We start from the raw sequence: 21038 nt of genomic DNA, 5'->3' as shown, positions 1-21038 counted from the left end.
TTGCCATCGGAAAACTGATGAAAGATGACGGCACCTATCCCAGTGTTTGATGCATCTGCTGCCACGACGATAGGCAGTTTGGGATCGTATTGCGTTAGGAGTCAATTTGATTGAAGTGTTGCCTTGAACTGGTCGAAAGCCATCTGAAAGCGTCTGTTTGTCTGTGGTGTAACAATACTGATAGAATGATTAAAAAACGGATTTTTTTTAGGAACACACTAATTGAAGACTGAAGAATAATTGGGGGAGGTTGTTCTTTGAAACTTCCGGTCCGCTTCGTAGCATAGTGCTTGCTAAGAGGTGCCAGGTGGTAACCCACTGATTACCTGACGATCGGCCAAATTTGGAAGACGTCTGCATTGAATTGTCTCACATTGTAATATTCCGTCCACTATATCACAATCAATTGCGAGTAGCTGAGCGGATTGGAGACAAGGAAAGCATTTGGTACAGGACCAAGTCTCTCCCGGCTGGCGCCAAAACAATGAACCTGGAAGCAACTGGATTAAGTTGTCATGGGGCACGACTTGCATGACTTGGAGCTGTTGCAATCGAGGAAGGGAGAGGGGGGGGGGGCGGGTTGGTGCTAATGTTTAATTTTTTTTTGTATAATTTCAGGTGTTAAGGTGGTTCGCTGCCTCTGGATAGTGGGTTTGACGGTGGTTCAGCAAGAATAATATTGAGACATACGGGAATGCAACAAACGTGTCAAATTAACTGCATTGGTAACGAAAACACAGAGGAGCGTACACCTGATGTCACACACCAAGGTGATGGTAATAAGGTCGGTGATAATATGACATTTACACAAAAGCGGACATCAAATCAGATTGGACAACGTACCAAAATTCGAAACTTCGATCAAAACGTGGAATCTGTGCAGCACCAGTGGAAAACACTCAAAAGCTGCAGGTCTCATCAACCGCTGCCTGCGGTATATAACTTGTGGCTGGTGGCCTCACAAATGGATCTCAGATGTAAATGTCATCAGAAGCCGATAGCAATAGAAACGAAGTCTGCAGGCAAGCGTTTGATTATGAATTAAATCCGCCAGAACATCGCAGCAAAGGCAAATCGAATACTAAGGCGACGGAGCGTCAACAAGGAAATTAAGCAAGCCGACAGGATGCCCAGAATGGAAGTCTTTCACGTTGGCCCTGTGCACCTCTGGAGGTTCCCAGGTATTTGAGTACGACGACGATGGACGTTGCCCCTTGGAACAGAATGAAAGCGAACAAACCTGATGTTGCACAACAAGCCGGCGTTTTTTTTTTTTTTTTTTTTTTAGCAAAGCAACAAAATCCTCTATCTCTTTTCTTTATTCTTTTAATCTCTTACTATCCCCTAATCGGACGCTAGTGGGACTAAAAAGCCTGCTAGTGAAAGGAAAGTCGTTATGCTATACGGTCTAGCATAGGCCACGACTAAATTTCCGTAGGTTCATGCCTGGCTTAAGTGCAGATCGGTAGGCAGCAGCCTGCCAGGGTGTGAACTGAGCAATAACAATAACAAGGAACACACTAATTGAAGACTGAAGAATAATTAAAATACAGTCGAATTTCGCTCGTTGCGCTATCTTTAAGTGGGCTACGATTTAGTTGGGCTCCCGTTAGTTGAGCTGTAGCGCATCTAAATCGAAGTCAAATGTCATTTCTGACAGCGCTAATTCATTTTCGAGGGTCTCTTGGATGGACAATTTGGATAGTTGCTGAACGATTTTGATGATAATAAATAATCGATGTATCCCTCAACCAATTTCCAGCTTTGATGGCTCAGCCTAACTAACGAAAGCCTTTCACTAAGTGGGCTATGGGTTTAGTCCAACGAGTGAAAGTTAACTGTATTGAGAATTAATACAGTAATCACCCGATTTTGTCAGCCTCCTTCTACGAAACCCGTTACGTTTTTTCAATGGTCTTATCGCATCAAAATATACCTTAAACATCCATCTTGAAGCTGGATGGGAAAGATTTGAAATTACGGTTATGTGATATTATTGAAAGAATAATGTATGATGCGCGAAAAGGCTACCAAAATCGGGTCATTAATTTTATAAAATAAGCAATTATTCCTCTAACACTGTCAAACGAATAGTTTCTGCAGTAGGGTAGAGCGCTACTTCGTCGTAATCGCCCATTTCCGTTCTATCGATCAGAAAACATCAATCATATCAATGATTTCACCGTGCACAAATCAAAAATAAGTTGGTTTCGATGCGTTAGTTCATTAGCTGTAACATACATCCTGTTAGAGCGCATTATATGAATATTTACGCTCATTGTTCTCAAAACAAAAGAAGCGCTCCTAGCGAATCCCCTTTTTCTACGTTTATCCGTAGGACGAAGAAAATCTAACGGCGTTTCAATGCATTAGGACGGAATTGAAACTCGTAGAACGAATTTAGAATCAAGAAGTAGTATTAGATTTTAAACAATATCTCAACAATTTGTGACTCTTTTTCAAATCTAACGGTACGTATGGAAAGGTGGATAAATTTAGAAGTCATCTTTGACAGAAATGTTCCCTTATTTGTTTAAACTCGTTCAGAAAAGAGAGGTAAAGCGCGGTTTGTGCTTAGTGCGACGGAAATTAGATCAAAAACCCTATTGCAGCCTAGAACCAATATGGGTCTGACTGAGTAAAATTTGTTTATCCTTAACAAAAACCTACAGCATTCAAAAAACTAGGCAGATATGTAACATAATTGGAAGAAATTTTTTGGAACGTTGCCATAGAATATGAAATTTTGCATGCATCTTAGAAATTCATTGTTTTTTTCTCAATTGTGGAACACCTTGGGCGTTAATGCGTTAATATCTTATTTCTAGAATGATTATTTAAACCACTATTCCTAATAAAGCAAGCAATATTAAGTGCACCGACACAACCCAAGACAATATGACGGATACGTGTCCTTTTTTCACTTGTGTGGAAGTCCAACTTAAGTCGCAATCAACAATGTTTAGTATTTCTGATGTTTATACGAAAATTTTCCATGCCTTCCTTCAATTTAACGATGAAAGTGAATTCTATTGAATTGCACTATGCACCTCTACACTCCCACTGAATCATCCACACCGACGGGAAACGCCCACTTTGCTCTCCCATTGGTCGCGGCAAAAATGAATGAACGAAGAAAAGTTGAAGAGAGCAGCGCTGATAATAGGTAGGTACACCTGCTATACCTATATGTATAGGCATGAACCAAAACAAAACCAAATTGTTACCGTGAAATGGCTACGCTGCTACGGACCAGCAGCAGCAATACACAAGTGCGCAGTGAGTGCCTGCTTTGATTGCTCTTGTACAAATCAAATAAAACCTGTGTGGTTTGTATAACGAAGGGTTACTGGCTGTAATCGACTCATTCTCATTTGTTTAGCTACTAGCTACCGCACCGATGGGCCAATGTATGAGCATGCTATTGTAGAATGCTTGGGGAAATGTGGGGTAATACGCGCCACGTAAAGCAAAGATCGATTAGGGGAATTTACGTAATCTCGTCAATCTAAGCAGCGTCCGTACTTCTCAAAGCAATTTTTCACCGTCACGCAGACATATGATGTGTTTGTTTATATTTATCTGCTGCTTGCTATTCTATCCATTCCAATTGACAGAATTGTCCATAACGGATTGAAAACGTTTTTACAACGCTCCAAACTTCTTAGGTGAGTGTGACTATTGTCGGCAGCCTCTTTTTCTTCGGCAACCATTCCATTTGAACTGCGTGTTAACCAGCTGTTCTATTATCGGCAACTCGAAATCAGCCACATTTTGTAGTGCGTGCACACTTAGAAAATATTACCGAACTCGGTTTGATTTCAACCGAGTTTTTATCTGCTGAACGCTCGGTAGTCTGTTCGGTTCAAAGAGGAATAACCGAGCTGTCGTTAGTTCTTATTGTTACCCACAATATGTCAAAGTTACCGAAAATCTCGGTTAACGACAAATAAATTTAAGCAGAAATAACCGAAAATCGGTTTACTCAAGAATTACCGAGCGCTGTCAAACAAACCGACCCACCTGTTGTAATTACGGAACTCGGTTTTCTTAGGCAGCGCTCGGTTTTCACTTCAAATCCCGCTTTAAATTTTGATTAAGGATGCGTTGCTTCGAATTTTCATAAAAATAAAACCAGTTTTGTCAAAGAAATGTAGGACATATATTTACTTAATTTGTTTTGCAGAATAAAAACTCCCGTAACGCGAGTTACAGCGTGGAAAAGTACAGTCAAAAAATAACACTGGTTTTGAAGTCATTTTTATTCAAATGGTTTTTAAATGCCTTTGCAAGCCAGAGACATAACCTTGTACATTGTCACGGCAGTAGAGGCAAACTATAGCACAAGATGCCTGCAAATAAAATCATACAGTTAGTTTCAAATACTTACAAAAGATTTTAATCAAACGTGCATCCTCCTATTACAGCTGGTCCAGAACTTTTTCCCTTTTTACTAAAGTTTTGCACACGTCTGATGAGCACACGCGAGAAATAATGGCTGACTAATTTTAGACTCAGCTTAGAGAACCAAGTTTTCGGTTAAAATTTCCGTCGCGAAGTTGAGCGTCAGGTTGAGCGCAAGTGGAACGTTTGACGTTTAACACGTTTCAGCAAAGATTCGGTTCAGTTTACCAAGTTTCTCGGTTTTCACGTAGCGAATTTGTAAATGTCGATACTTTACCGTATTGTTCGGTTCAGTCTTCATTTCTATCTGTCAAATTTATACTCTTTTACCGAAATTCGGGTCTGCTTCGATAAAGGATGGTTTTTAAACCATTTATTCGGTTTCTCGTTGGTAACCGAAGAGGTTCGGTAGAAAATTAAACCGAGTTCGATATTATATTCTAAGTGTGTGTGATTCATTTGAAGAAAAACCTAGCAAAACAGGTTTGCTCAGTCGTAAAAATGTAATCAGATTGAAGCTGAAAGACTAAAGAATCGTTTAAATACATTCAGCGAAAAGTTTTGGTAAGAAAATTATAGCGAAATCAACGTTCAAATTTTCGTTGCCGAAAACAGTCTATGGGTGCATTCTATTTCAGTGCATTAATTTGTCTGATGATCCTGCATGATGATACAGTAAACATCATATGGAAATATGCATTTATCATCTAGGAAATGATTTTACAAAAAATCGACTTAAAATATCATTTATAAATTGTGCTTGAAATTATGTAGGTTGCATACATGTAGGAGCTATCCGTACATTATTATTTCAGGAAGTATAAATTTAGGCTGCATTCAATATACCTTGTTTTTCCACTTTCTATAACTCTTGTTTTACGTAGCTCATAACAGAAATTTAAACGTCAACGGTAGTTTAGGTGTTAAACAGCACGGCGAAACGTTTATTTATGATCAAACATCATTAGGGGTATTCACAAAGCGCATCGGAAAAAGACATGATGCACTGATGACATTTTTGGTCCACAGTGCTCAAACGGTTCCAAATTGGGTCCTGATTAGCCTTTTAAAATTTGAATTCATGTAGTAAGAAATTGACTTAGCACAAACCAATTGAAGTTTATATGGAGATTACTATGGGAAACAACATTTATGTCATACTGCAGAACAAAACAACTGTATGATCCTTATCAATCTCTTAAACAACTAAAGGGTGTACCGTTTAAAATCCGCACACACGAAATTCATTCACAAAATTCGAGTTGTTTTTCCTTTATCACCAAATTTTCAGGGAGTAAAAAGAAGCAATTAAATTTAGTTTTGGCATCATTCATTCAATTTACTTTATATCCGAATGCGCGAACCTTGGCCTTAACCCCAGCCATAAGGTTCTGCACGACCTCAGAATCGACAGTTTTTTGCATGTTAACCCATGCTTTTTTTCAGTTCTTCTACATTCTTCACCACTTTAGGTCGTTTTAGAAGGTCCTCCTTCATAATGGCCCAGTATGTTTCTATTGGACGCAGTTCCGGAGTGTTTGGGGGGTTCAGATTTTTCGGCATGGAATCGACATCATTCGCCTTATACCACTCTAGTACCATAGAGGTAATTCTAATACCAGAATGTCCTGAAGAAACGTGCTCAACTTTTTGGCTCAGCTCTGGTACTCTCTTCGGTCCCAAGCTAATCGATGCACCCCCCGAAACATAGGAAAATCCTTTAACCCCTCATTTTATCTGTCAAAATTTCATAGCGAATCAAAACAAACATAGTGTAGTACTACAATTTCGACTAGAATGGGGTATGTTAATCGATTTGTTTGGGACCAATAGGCTAGTCAAGTAGTGAACCAATTTAAAATCGTTAGTTTCCACCCGTTGATGCCAAATCCGGCCAGAAGATCGTCGGACCGTCGTGAGCATTCAAGAGAAGGAGAAGCCACTTTTGGAGACACTCTTCCAAATACACCTGTCCATTCATGGTGCTTGCGGCAACGAAAGGTGTACTCCGCGTTCCGCAAGTACAAATCACTTGCCAAATTAAGAACTTCTTGGCGAACTTAGACATCTTCTGTGTCCGGAGGTTCTTGGGAACATCACACTTATCCACATACAGGTTTCCTGGAATCTGGTTGAAGTCCGCCTTCACATATGTCTCGTCATCCATTACACAGCAATGTGGTTTCGCTAACTTCTGGTCGTACAACTTCCGGGCACGGCTTTTTGCGATCGTATTCTGTTTCTCGTCACGGTTTGGGGACTTCTGAACCTTTAAACGTACATAGTCCAGCTCGAGTTTTGGTATTCTGCACGAAAGTCTTGCTCACATGCCACTTCTCGAAGCGTTCGGTTTCCGTTTAAAGGCTCCAACCACTCGTTGACCTGATAGCTTTTTTTTTTCCGGATCTTCGCTTCCGATCAACAGTCAGACGTTCTTTGAACCGGTTGATGATACCAGACACCGTGGAATTCGTGATTCCCAACTTTTTTCGGATGGCACGATGCGACAGATCCTTATTCTCAAAGTACTCGTGCAAAACTTTTTGCGCACGCACTGTTCATTAGACTGATGCAAAATTTGACTTTTTCGCTCCACAGTGCTTAAATGGTTTCAAATCGGGTCCTGATTAGCCTCCCAAAGTTACAACTCATTTGGTTAGAAACAGACTTCGCACAAGCCATTTGATGTTTACATGTTAATTACTATGGGAAATCTCAACTTTTTGTTCATTGCTTTCTAGTCTTTTTCCATATTGAGCTGCGAAACGGTTCGATAGCTCTTCTTAAAGAAAATCAGCTACAACTTTGCTGAAGATCGTTTCTATGTAAAACGAGACAGGAAAAAGTTATTAATTATGTAAGAGATTGGTAAACTTATGACATGATCAAGCAGCTACTCTGTATGCAACACTGTATTTTGCAGTGTGACATAGTAGCCATAATTTTTGTGTCCTATTCAACGCCCCAGAAACACCAATGTTGCCTGCTGAGCAGTTGATTGAGCATGATCATGAGACATCAGCGCATTGAACCATTGATAACTTTCGATCCTTGCATTTAATCAAAAAGTGGTCTTGAGCAAAGTTGTAGCTGGGAAAATTTCCTGGTACAGTTGAAAGCTTTGGAAGCAGACCGATATGGTGAATTATTAGATAGACATGAACAAAAATCTTGGATTTACCATAGTAATTTCCATACAAACTTCAAATGGTTTGTGCCATCTCAGTTTCTCACCAAATGGGTTCAAATTTTGAGAGGTTAGTCAGGATCCGATTTGGAATCGTTTAAGTATTGTGGAGCGAAAAAGTCAAATTTTGCATCAGTCTACTGTTCATTCGTCGCCATTTTGTAAACTTTTGCGCACCTGATGAAATCAACTCAGAGAGTGTAAACAATGCATATTAAAATATGTCTACGCAAAATTTCAATTAATTTTACCCAACGGATCAAAAGTTAGAGCAATTTGAGTGTGTGCGGATTTTAAACGGTACACCCTGTAATAACTATTTAAATTGATGTTTGGTTGAAAAACGATCTTTTGCTAAGTTGTGGCTGAGAAAATTTCCCATAATAATACTTATAGAACTAACAGTGCAATATGGAAAAGGGTTAGAAGTCAATGAAGAAAACGTTTAGCTTTTCCATAGTAATTTCCAAATAAACTTCAAATGGTTTGTGCCTAGTCAGTATCTTACCAAATCAAATTTTGGGCGGCTAATCAGGATCCGATTCGGAACCGTTTGAGCACTGTGTAGCGAAAATTTCAAACTTCCATTACACTTCAATGGACCCTGGTATTTTTACGACAGTGTATAGCTTACGATGCGCATAGTGAATATTCCAAGGGGCAAGACAATTGTACTTAGAGTAAATATATTTGCAGCGAGTAAATGTGAGTTACTCATATTTACTCAAAAATAAACTAAGTAGACTCACATTTTTTAACAAATAAAGTTCTGGAAACAACCGCCGTCAGACAGAATGATTAGTTTCATGCTTTAAAAGATCCAAGTTAGATTGCTCTTGCCCACTCCAGGGTTAGCAAGGCCTCTACTGATTTCTTGGGATCGATGGCTAAACTGTAATGTCTTCGAATTTTTTTTTTGTGATGTGGTGGTGTTATTTCATGCCAAGAATTTGGCTACATTTTCTGAGAGGATTCTTTTTAGCTCCGTTCTGGGATTATCCCGAACCCCTTGTGGGATTGTCATGAATCCCCCTCAATATTAAATGAAATCCTCCCTGGGATTGTCCGGAATCTCTCTTGGGATAGTCCATAATCCCTCTTTGGATTGTCCGAAATCCCCTTTCATATTGCTGAGAAGCCGTACTGGGATTGTCTTGATCCCCCTTGGCTTGTTCGGAATACCTTCTGAGGCTGGCATAAATCCTCTTTGCGATTGATTGGAATCCTCCCAGGGATTGTATGGAATCCTCCCTAGGTTTTTTTTTCCAGAATCCCCCTGGGACTGTCATGCATTCTCCTTGGGGGAGTGTCCATCAGAATCCGGACTATGCGGTTGCTAATGTTTGCAGTACTCGAACGTCACATGCATGGCAGTAAAGCAAAACATCTCTGGCTGTTCCGTATGGTCATCATGAAAATTTTCCATCGATTTTAAGAGTAGTTGCTTTCGTACGCGTGCTTTACAAAAGTGCAATTGCCCTTCCATTGCCGAAATATCTTCTCGGTTAGCATTGCAAGCGCACCGTTTAAAATGTTGTTGAAATACGTAAACTTGCTTTGCTTGACAGTATCGGCAAAGATGAATACTAAGATGAAACTGTCGGAAGAAAAACTTTCTATTTTAGTGTCCTCTTTAACGGTTCCTTTCATCAAATGAATACCCCCCGTATTCAAGGTAATTTTGTGGTTTTGCTGCCCCTCGGTAGAGATGAAATTTTTCGCTCTTTTTATCAAAACAATAACACGAAAATCAGAGATGTCCCATTTTTTTTAATTATTCGATTAACAGCTAATCGATTATTTTGTGTTCGCTGTGCTGTCATTTTTTCCACCAAAGAGAGTGTAGCAAATGTTTGAAACGATGGGTGATGATCCTCTGGAGATGTTAATGCTTATATCGGCATGATATAACCGATTACAAATATTTTACTTTTCGGTTCGTTAATCGTTAATCAATTATTCGAATGAAAATCGGCCATCACTAGATGAATGTGAAACGTCATTTCAAATTTAAGGACCGTACATAAATAATGATACAACTTGAAAGGGACCGGGGCTAATCACAAATTACGACCCACGGTAACTGAAATAAACACGAGTGTTCACCGGTTGGTATCGGTTTAGGCACAACAATTAGGTTGCTATGTGTATATGATTTTGAGCAACGCGAGTTACTCAAAATTATTTCCGATTTTACTCATGATCAAAAGCTGTCTCGCCCCAAGGAATATTCCTTATTCTGTTTTCTGACAGATCAGCAAGCTGGTATTTTTGCCTATGAAAACTCTATCAACCATGGGACAAATTTTACACCGCAATGCACTGAAAAAAAAAACCATCTATCTTTTAATTATAAAAAAAAGTTGAACAAAATGTCTTCAAATGCAAAATATCATTGTATTACCCTGCTGGCGCGTTTGACACCACTTCCCCTACCTGCTCTACCAACCACTGCTCGCTATGAAATGAAGAAGCATAATTTGTTCATCACTTATGAAGTTACTAGAATAAACAACTAACGTTGCTATGGTACTACATATACGTGACCCTCTGAGTAGAATATATTCCAGCCACGTGAAAAGGATATCCTCAGTAGCGGAGTACTCGCGATCGCGATAGGATACAAATCCTAGTAACCGGATTAAAGTTTATTCAATCGAAAAGGACTATCAGCCCAAAAAAAAAAAACGCGTAAAAGTGGCGAACGAACGACTCACGAAACCAAAGTTGGATAAACTGCTCTCGAAATGTGCACCATTTCTACAGTGGGCGCCCATATTTATGCCGGCGGCGGCATTGAATCACAGTCTGCTTCGTGCGGCGGCACTCTACCCGATAATGTTCAACTCGTCATTGCCTGGGTGAGAAGAGCCTTGAATTGTGAACTCTTTTATTTTATGTTGTTGACCATTGTTAAGTATCTACCGAATGCACTGCTCATCAATCGGTAGTGTTGATCATGACGTATTTGCTGTGATAATAATTACAATAATAATCCATCGAGGAATTCACGAGGTATCAGGAAAATAATGATTATGCAAATTTTGGAAAACCTCGATAAAATCAGGGGGTGTGACACTTATCACTTAAGCTTAAAGCATGTTTCAGTTAGAATCTGGACTCAAGAAATCAAGATTGGTTTTACGTGGAATGAAAATGTTAAGTAATCAAAATAAAGCATATTGTATTTTCATAAAAAATATATCCCAAAATTATTTCTATTGGATTTACAAAAAAAAAAAAAAAAAAAATCATGAACCTTTCATGCAATTTCAACTGCCGTTAAACGGGGGGAATTAACGATAAACCTGAACATTTTTCCAACCACATGTTTGGCACACAAACAAATACCTGCCAAATCTGTACTAGCTAATGTTTTTCTAATGTAGAGGAAATTAATATTAAACCCCATCAAAAAATGTTAATGATTTTTTCAAAATGTCATGTCGAACCTGCTCTAAAAAATGCTACGGGGCAAGAGGGCCACTTTTATGGGGCAAAAAGACCATATGTCTAAAATGAAGTGAAACTGATAAATGTTCATTTCTAAACAACAAATTACTATTCTTATGAATGACAGCAACTGCTTTTATTGTTTATTCCACTAAAATATTGACTTAACGATATATTTTTTTATATCTAAAACATATAAACCATGTGCGTCAAAGATTCAAATGGAAACTATTTTTGATACTATTTTATACAGTTTGTTTTCCAAAACTTCATGAAAACAATGTATATTGGATTGTGTTAATTTCTGAACATTTTTGTACAATTTATTACATAAATGTAGGGGTGGCACTCTTGCCCCGTGTAAAGTTTATTTTTAGGAATATAATTTTTGATTAATTAAACAAAATGTTTAATAATTTATTGTTATAAATGTATCAAACAACCATCAATAGTGATGTCTCAATGCAGAAATTGTGAAAAAAATAAATTGGAAATTCCGAAAACCTTATTTTATGATGCCTTATTCTTATAAAAAACTAGCTTTTCAATGCATCAACACAAAATGATTTTGTGCATTTTTTTTACGACTTCGATTCGGACAGAACTTTTTAGAATGCTTCATAGGAATACCGTGCATAGGTTGATCGTGAGTTCCCCTGTAGGGTCCAATTTTGTTATAATAGTCACGTATCCCGGTAGTTTTTTTTTTTTTAACAAATTCTATGTTTTCTATGACAATAAAAAAATGTCTCAAAATCGTAGTTTCTTCACATGGTCGGGAAAGATGGACACTCTCAGAAACTATGTTGTATGTGATAAAGTTAACTTATTGATAGCATTATTTAGATGATCCTTGATTCTTAGTCAATGAACAGAAGATTTTTATATGTTAAAAAACTGTTTATTAACAAAACTTATCTAAAATTCAATTCATCGTCCAAACAAATCATGTTACATCAAGAGTTTTAATCAATTTATATTTCAGTGGCAAAATCAAGTAGCAGGAAGTAGCGAGTTAAGCACAGATGTAGCCAGGGATGGAAAAACATTTACATTCATTTCGTGCATTCATTTACATTCATTTGCTTCTAACTTTTTTCATAAACAGAATTCCGTAAAATAATTTTTCAAGCTTTTGTAGGCTTTAATATTAGCTACATCTTTTGTAAACAACTCAAATCAGTATCTCTTATGTATGATGAATTAGAGCGATAAGAACCCACCGTTGTTTTTCAGTGAATGTAAATTGCATTCACTGAAAAAAAATAACATATTCTGTCAGCTCTAGTTCGTCATGCATAAGAGATTCAGATTTGAGTTGTTAACAAAAGTTGGAGTTAATATTAAAAGCTACAAAAGTTTCATACATCATTTTACGGTATTCTGTTTATGAAAAAAAATAAGAGGCAAATAAATGTAAATGAATGCACGAAATGAATGTAAATGATTTTCCATCCCTGGATGTAGCAAATAGTTCTTGCAGCAATGAGGCATCCTGTGTGAAACCAAGAAAAGCATTGCAAGCACATTATCTATCCTGTGCAGAGTCTGTTTTTATCATTTATCATTACACGCAAGGAGTAGTGCTTCAACCCAGTGAAATTCTTCGCTGTTACGTACGAGCCAAATAAACAAATGAGTTCATTGTACATCAACGAATACGCGTTTGTTGATATTTTCCATAGCTTGATTATCCAACCCAAAATTGTCAAAATCAGGAATGATCGTCAAAAGCAAAATAATCAAACTTATTCTGGGCAAAACGATTATTTTGAATATTGTCGACTCCAGAGCCTAAAACCGGGATTCTATCATCAGTACAGCATGAGGCAATAATTTGCCATCGGTTTGTGTGTAAAAACTAACACGAAACGTCCTTCAGCGCTATATTTGTGTAAAATTAAAATAATCATTTTGCATTTGATCCTCAAAATCATCCCCACCAAGATGAAGACGAATATTAATATTGACAATATGACAATAACGGAGGCAATAATGAACATCCAATCCAGCTACGAATGAAGAAAAACAGATGTTGGCTACGATAATCAGAGGTTGCCTTGATCAAGAGAATGTTGTTATGTCAAAATTCAGATTCATGCAAGTAGTTGGTTTATCTGTTCAGGTTGTCTTCATTTTCAGCTAAGTTGAGTGTAGAAGGAATGATTTTTATCAGCACTGATCCTGTGCCTGCATCTGACTCCGGAAATTGTCAACCGCATTTGTCACATAGACTATCAGCTGAGGTGTCAGTCTTGCATTTCTTCAACGATATTTGCTTTCGTTCCTTTTTAATGGTATGGATGTCCTTAGATGCTTTTGCCTTTTTTAAGGTACCGGTATTCTGATCAGATGTTATGTTAGCTTAAAATTAACGTACAAGCAATTCAACTGCCAAACAAACAATATTTAACCACTAGCGTGCACACGAATCTTATTAAGGAGAGGTATTTTTTATAGTGCATTTAATCTGGGGATGGGGAGTACTCCAAAGTGCGTGGTGGATGGTGCTGTCAATTTAGCTAATTTTATTTATATTTTGCTCTTCTTCAATGCAAACTGCTTTCAGACAGCCAATGGCATTGGCAATTTGATCCCATCATTATCAATATACCTGATGACAATCACCCACTGCTCGTGGTGGCCACAATCGCTCGTCTCATCTGCAATGATTGCCACTGGTTTTCCTCGCAAGGTTTTCGCAATATTTGCAACATTACATTGTGCAACGACGTAATCATGTCATTTTGAATACGATTACTGGTGTGCAATTTTTGGCACCTTCCGCCAAGTGCTTTTCCAGCACAGGATCGTAGTTAGCCACCAACTGGGTGGCACACTTTCCGCTCCTTCCGAATGTTCACGAAGCGGTCGGCCACCTTTGCAAAGTATGCGCACAATATTTAATAGGGTAGAGAACTACTTCGGCATAATCGCCCATTTTGGGCCTATCGAGCAAAAAACTTCTAATAAATCCATGATTTCAGAGTTAACAAGTCAATTATGCGTTTGGTACGATACTTTAGTTAATAATCTACCGAATGAAGTCAATGAGAACGCGCGATATGAAGATTTGCACCCATTATTCCCAAAAACACAAGAAGCGCTCCGACCGAATCATGTTTTATCTTCATCCGATAGGCCAAAGTGAATTCATTGGCGTTTCAATGCGTTAGGCCTAGTTTAGAATCCGTAGGCCGAGTTTGGCGTCAAGAAGCAGTGTTAGACTTTTGACAATATCTCAACGATTGGTTTCTCTTTATCAAATCTTATGGTACGTACGGAAAGGTAAATAAATTTGGAAGCCATCAGTAATAATAACATTCCGTTTGGTGCTAAACTGCGCTAGATTAAGAAAGACTAAGTGCGGGCTGTGCTTAATAGGCCGGAAATGTGGTAGTTGACCCTAGTAAAATTATGTTTATTTCTGTTGATTACGATAGTACATTGACTTTAACATTTTAATTGATTAGCCTACTTGGCTCTTCATCTTTGTTTAATTTGATATTCTAATTTAATATTTGCGTTTTTCAACTAGTTTACAGAATACCCCTTTGGGGGTGTGCTTTGCTTGAATTGAAAAAAAAAGTGAAAATCTACCTAACTGCGAGTATAACTTAACCTAACGTGCTAGATCACGGATGATCTGATGGTTCGATCTCCGACAGGTGTCTCTGAACCTTTCCAGGATGAATACTCTCCGTTCTTCTAATATCTGAATTCCAGCCAGGAGGTGGATCTCAGAATTTCTGGTCCGCGGGGACTGTTTAGGACCATCCTAAGGATCTTGTTCTGGATCCTTTGGAGTTGAAATATTCAGACAGGACGTCCAGGCCTCTCTGAAGTTTGGCAGTCAGAGCTCCGATGACCCTACCCTTGTAGATGATGGATGTGTCATCTGCGAACAGAGACAACGATCCACCATCAGGGAGAGCCGGCATATCGGAGGTGAACAGGTTGAATAAAATGGGGTCAAGGATGCTTCCTTGTGGAATCCCAGCACCGATGTTGAAAGCATCTGATGTGATGCCATTCAGAGAGACTCGGATCGTCCTTGTTCGATAGATAGTTGTTAATTATCTTCACTAGGAAGATTGGAAGACCATACTGCTGCAATTTGAACACCAGGCCATCATGCCAGACATTGTCGAACGCTTTTTCAACGTCCAACAACGCCATGGCAGATGTTTTCGAAACAGTCTTGTTCCATCTGAGAATGTTTGTTACTCGAGTCAGCTGGGGGACGGTTGAACGACCTTCCGAAAACCAAACTGTTCTTCAAGTAACTAGTTGTTAGGAGCCGGTGGTGGACTGCTCTTTCGAACAAATTTAATAACCCTGAGAAAAGGCTGATTGGTCGATAGCAAGAAGAAGAGGGTGGATCCTTCCCAGGTTTCCGGATGGGTACGACTTTAGCTGACTTCCAGCACGAGGGGAAGTAGCCAAGTCGGAGGCACAGATTAAAAATCAGTGCCAGATGGTTGTAGAATCTGGAACTCAAGTGTTTGAGTTCTAGATTCAGGATGTTGTCGAAACCTGGCGCATTCATGTTTTAGATGATTTGATATAGACCAACAGTTCGTCAGCCGTTATCTCGGATTCCTCGGAAAAAAATATTGGGAATCTGATGGAGGTTGGTTGCGTTTTCAGCAACCTCAGCTTCGTGAGGGCTGACGATGTTTTTTCCGAGATTAAGGGAGCTGACGAAGTGTTGACCAATCGCGGCTGCCTTCTCTTCAGGATTTATCAGATGAACCACTGGGTCGCCGTAACGATCTAGTGGGGTCAGTGGTGGAATGGGCCTTGGCTTTTAAGAATTTTGGTTAGTTACAAAAGGACTTAGCACAATCTGGGAGAGAGCAGATCCTTTTTAGCAAAGTCCTGATTTCTGAGGTCCACCATCCTGGCTTGGATGGTTTTTGTTACAGTGGGTCTTAAGGACAGGCAGACCAGAGCGTTGGTACTGCCTTCGGCTGGTGTTACGGAGTCTTATAAGGTCTTTGGTAATTCTGTCAAGGTTCAGAGTATTACTCACCTGTCTGGATACTGGCACGTGTAACTCCCTGACCCGGGAAATCGCTTCATCGATGGAGTGTAGACACCGGTCGATGTCTTCAGTCGTTTCCGGGTGGACGTCATAGTCGATACTGGTGTCAATGCAGTGTTGGAACTGCGACCATTCTACCCGATGGTAGTTTCGCCGTGATGCTTGGAACTTGTTGATTGAGGAACCTGAGCTGAGTTCCTGATACACGACAGGTTGTGTCGATGGTGGCGTGAGCACCGGACCTACTCAACCGGGTGGGAGTGTCCAGACTCAACATGTTGTACTGCGCGTCCTGCAGATCGTTGTTCAGGATGGTGCCGTTTTGATTGCGCCGACTGTTGCCCCAAGCTTGATGTTTGGCATTCAGGTCGCCAGCGATGATGTATTTTTGCCGCCGCCGAGTCAGCTTGATGATATCTCGTCGAAGGTCCGCAGCCGACCCATCCCTGTTGTTGACTTGTTTGGGGCAGCAAGCCGCAATGATGGTGATGGGGCCAAGCGATGTGCCAACTTCAACCCCGATGACTTCGATAATTTTGAGTTGAAAGTACGGCAGCAGGTGGCAGTTGATGTTATGCCTCACAGCAATGGCTACTCCCCCTCCTCTTGCACTGGTTCTGTCGAGTCTCAAGAGCCGAAAGTCCGGTAGATGTTGACTTCCGGCCTGAGATGGGTTCCATTATATAGCGATTTTGTAACCGCTTTGCCTCACTAGCAGCAATCATAGCTATTTTTTGGTGGTCCAGTCCTTTCTGATTTTGAAATTCTTCCACGCTTCCATACTACCAAAGTGGGTATCACTGCGATTGTGTTTGCCCAGTTCGGTTGCTTTCTTCCAATTTATGAACCCTGTAGGAATCGTTGTAATAATGTTTTGCGTCATGCTCTTCTTTACAGGTTAAAAATATAAACCAAAGGAAATATATTCTTCAAAGTACTGGTATCATCTTTTATTCAGTTACCTTTCTCAAATTTTGTTCAGTACGTTTTTGTATATTTTGAAGTCATCGTTACAGTTTATTTTTTAGTATTTCAAGGTTTTGTAAGCCCTTATATGCTGTTGTAGTTACACTTTACTATTACCGTTGCGAGTACGTTGAACTTGACCATTTTCAGTGAAAATTGTAGTTCTAATTCTTCTCAGAAGTCCTCTGGAATTATTTTTAGAACTCTTCTTAACTTTCACTCAGAACACCTTGGAACTGAAATTCCTGTAGAGTTTCAGAAGAATTTCCTCAGTATTATCCAGAAATTATTCCCGAGATGAGCTAGAAATTATCGGTACTTCCTTGAAATTTTCCTCAAAATCCCTTTGGAATTTCACTCAAAATTTAATTTTCTCGGTATTTTTTTCGGAATTATCTAGGAACTATCTGCAGGATTCACTAGAAATTATTCGCAGAATTTTCTTGGAATACTCCCCAGAAATCCTTTGGAACTGTCCTCAGAATTCAATATCCTTGAGGTTCTTCTCGGATTTTTTTTTAGAAGTCTCCTGAGAGCTCCTTGAAATTCTTCTCAGAAGTCCACTGGAATTATACTTAGAGCTCTTCATGATTTTTTTTTCTGAATGAGCTAGAAATTATCCTCGGAATTCGCTTGAAATTTTACTGAAAATCCCTTTGGAATTTCACTCAAAATTTGATTTTCTCGGTATTCTTTTCGAAATTATCTTGGAAACATCTGCAGGATTAACTAGAAATTATTCGCAGAATTTTTATGGAATTATCCCAAGAAATCTTTTCTTTTGGAACTGTCCTCAGAATTCAATACCCTTAATGTTCTTTTCGGAAGTCAAATTTAAGTTCTCCGTCCATTCACCAAAACGTTGTAGTTTTTTTTTACCAGAAATAATAAAGCTTGCCCCTCCATTCACCAGAACTGTGCAATTTTTACATCAGGAGTTTTCAATTCAGCTTTCCCCTCCATGCAGCAGATTGTAGCAAATCTTACACCAGAAATTTTCAATACAAACTTGTCCCCAGGTAATTTTACACCAGAAAATTTCAATTGACCAGAACGATGCAAATTTTCCACCGTTAATGTTCCATAAAAATTGCTTCTCCAATCTTATGATTGATGCAGATTTCCTTTTTCCATTTTCCACCAGACATTTTCAATATAACTGGCTTCTCCTATCATCAGAATGTTGCAGATTTTCCACCAGCTTGCCCCATATTTTCAGATTTTTCATCATAAATTTTCAGTAAAGCAGCTTCCTCCAATTATTAGAATGGTGCAAATTTGACTACCTTTTTCTCTATTCAGCAGTTCGATTAATTTAATAAAGATTTCAGCAACTCAACAAGAACTTTAAGATACTTCAGAAAACTTTCGGTAATTTCAAAGATCTTCGGGAAATGTCTGAAAACTTCAGGGCAGTGCAATGGACATTAGGTAATATAAGCTTTCAAATGTTTGATTAGCTTTCAAATAAACATCAGTATAATAAATCAAAAAATGCACTTTTTTTGTAATTGAAGTTTTTAACAGTTTTCTTAATTTATTGACAAAATATTGTGATTTTTTTTTCAGTATGTATTTTCTTTTTTTTCGGAAAAGGCAATCTACTTTCTACAACTTTGACTCAGAAGTGATTTCGATTAAATGACCCGTTTTCGTGCATCGATTTATTGAAAAATATCGAATACGCCATTAAAAAAAAATAGCTTTGAGTCAAACTTGATGAACAATTTTGCAAAGTTTCATGAAATTCGGAGAAGGAAAAATAAAATCGATTGGTCAGTTGGTGCAAAACTCAGAGAATTCCGTTTGAACTTTTGAGTTGCCACCCAGTATGACGAAATATAAGCGGTGCAAAAGCAGGCACATAGCCAGGTGTGGCTCTGAAGGGTAACATTTGACCATTATGATAGTTTAAAAAAAGTAGACAGTCTAGTGACTAGGATGATGATGATGATGATAGTGGTCTACCACTCATTGCAGCACGGAAACTAGTCCGATAGCTATAGGCTCTCCTCTCGGTTGAACTTGAGCAAGCTAATAACCTCTGATTGTCATCAGAAAATCGCTGTATGGAAGGCCAAAAGACATAGTTAAGAAGCACCTTCCAACAACTCGATCAGCCAATTGGTCAGAATACGAGCCATCCAACAGGGAGATGCCTTAATGAATGGAGAGAAGAGCCCGCCATTTATCCACGAAATGTTACCATCAGTTGACATCTTCACTCTCCTCATCCAAATCGCTTTAATTGGGTGCCCTCCCAACAAACAATTTTCACAATGTAAACGCTTTACTCATTTCATTTATACAGTCGCAAGCTGTATTCAAATGTTATACGATATGAGGTAACCTTTACTCAACCTCTATACAAGCAAATCTGGCGAACTTAGTCAGCTACTTATGGCTGTTGGAACGGTCGAGAGAAGCTCTTATTGCATATCCATTAACGCTTTTATACAGTTGTTATCCTGCTGTTTAGTTGTGTGTGAACTTGAAAGGCGCTTATTCAACCTTTTCCCAGTTGTCCAATAATCACTACACAGCTTTCTCTTGAAGCCGGGTTAAATACTGTTTACGCTTTTTTATGAAGGAATTTATTGAGTTTATTTTGCTGTGAGAATCGAATTAATCGAAATTAGTTACAAATCATCACCAAATTATTTACCCTGCACCGGAACCTGGAATCGAACTCGAGACGACCTCATTGGCAAACCTTGACACTACCAACTGTGCTACGCCAACACTTTAAACTTATGTAAACAAATCAACATTCCCTTATACAACAAAATCGCTGAGTAGAGACTTTATAATAGTGCACATGAATCACTTTTCTCGACTAGTTATAAAAGAGCAGAGTAAAAGCTGTAAAACTGCACACGTCTAAAAATAAATCTAGTTGACTGTGAAAATGCTTCCGAAGTTGCTCTAACACAGTTTATAAGCTGAGTACAGGTTGTTTAGTTGTTGAAAAAGCACTTTTGATGTTTATGTTATTCAGCAAGAGTTGTTGGTTGTGTAGAAGCCATCAAATAAGGAATATATTCACTTTGTTAGCTTTGTTTTGCAGCTACAAGTGGAAAGTTTATTAGTGTGTGTATAGAAGTGACATGAACGTTTATTGGCTGATGTTATTCAGTGCGACTGACAAATTGAATAATGGTTGTGAGAAAGTTGAGTAAACGCTCTTCAAAACTATTTTGCTAGCTTTTGCTTGTAGCTGTATCTGCAGCTTCTTTTCAGCTACTTTACAGCACAACGCTAGAAAAGTTGGCTTACAAAGCTGAAAATGTTTGTTGGGCTGATGGTCCCTCCTCATCCCGAATTTTTGATATATTGTAATATTTAATAGAATAATCAGATAATCAGAAGCATACCGTCTACAGAAATATGCGAGTCGATTGAAATCTGCCGAAAATAAATGAGGGCTGAGTTGATTCTTAACATAGAAATGTAGATGCATAGTTCACCATTCACTCCTAGACACTAGCGAACCGAATCCTAAATTTCCTCACCATACCTTTCGCAGGATTCTGGATAGCTTGAAAATTCCCTCTGTCCAGCGGTCAGGATTCCACATCAGCGACATCCTAGAACTGAGCAGTCACAGTACCCAAACGCCCAAGGGGTATTCCCACCTACAGCAGGGCCCTCCTGGTAGTACGCCGCCTCCTTCCTCCGATCAACAGTCAGCCCGAGGCGGAGGCCCGGGTACCAGCGAGTATCCGTCCCAACAGGACCCAGACGAACAATCTCATCTAGCTCAGTACAACAGTTCCGGCGGTGGGTACATCCCGCTACAAACGGTACCAGCCCCGCCGCCGGCCTACGGTGATCTTCCGCCGTACTATCCTCATTCGCATCATTTGTTTACCGGTTCGTCCGGAAGTTTATGCAGAACATGGTATTACGACAACGGTAGCGCCGATTATGGTAAGACCAAATTTTCTTTCTTACTTAGACACTTGATCATTTTCCCGTTCC

At 39.1% G+C, this 21038-nt stretch overlaps 1 protein-coding gene across 2 annotated transcripts in view; it reads left to right on the top strand.

Moving 5' to 3' along the window:
* LOC135704706 (homeobox protein vnd-like) overlaps positions 1–21038 on the top strand; it is a 41426-nt gene that overhangs the window by 19505 nt on the left and 883 nt on the right. The window contains exons 1-2 of one of the 2 annotated variants that reach the window (XM_065226190.1): positions 10300–10452; positions 20584–20987. In XM_065226190.1, coding sequence (XP_065082262.1) covers positions 10373–10452; positions 20584–20987 — 484 coding nt within the window. In that variant the 5' untranslated portion in view covers positions 10300–10372. Of the gene's footprint in view, positions 1–10299; positions 10453–20583; positions 20988–21038 lie in introns of those variants that run through there. The other variant, XM_065226188.1, reaches the window with a different exon arrangement.

This window comes from Ochlerotatus camptorhynchus, unplaced genomic scaffold, assembly GCF_037179485.1.
Source record: "Ochlerotatus camptorhynchus isolate MF236.1 unplaced genomic scaffold, CSIRO-AGI_Acam_v1.1 ptg000246l, whole genome shotgun sequence".
In the NCBI taxonomy this organism is placed as follows: Eukaryota; Metazoa; Arthropoda; class Insecta; order Diptera; family Culicidae; genus Ochlerotatus; species Ochlerotatus camptorhynchus.
The sequence above is the reverse complement of the archived record's forward strand: the minus strand, read 5'-3'. Positions and strand labels throughout refer to the sequence as shown.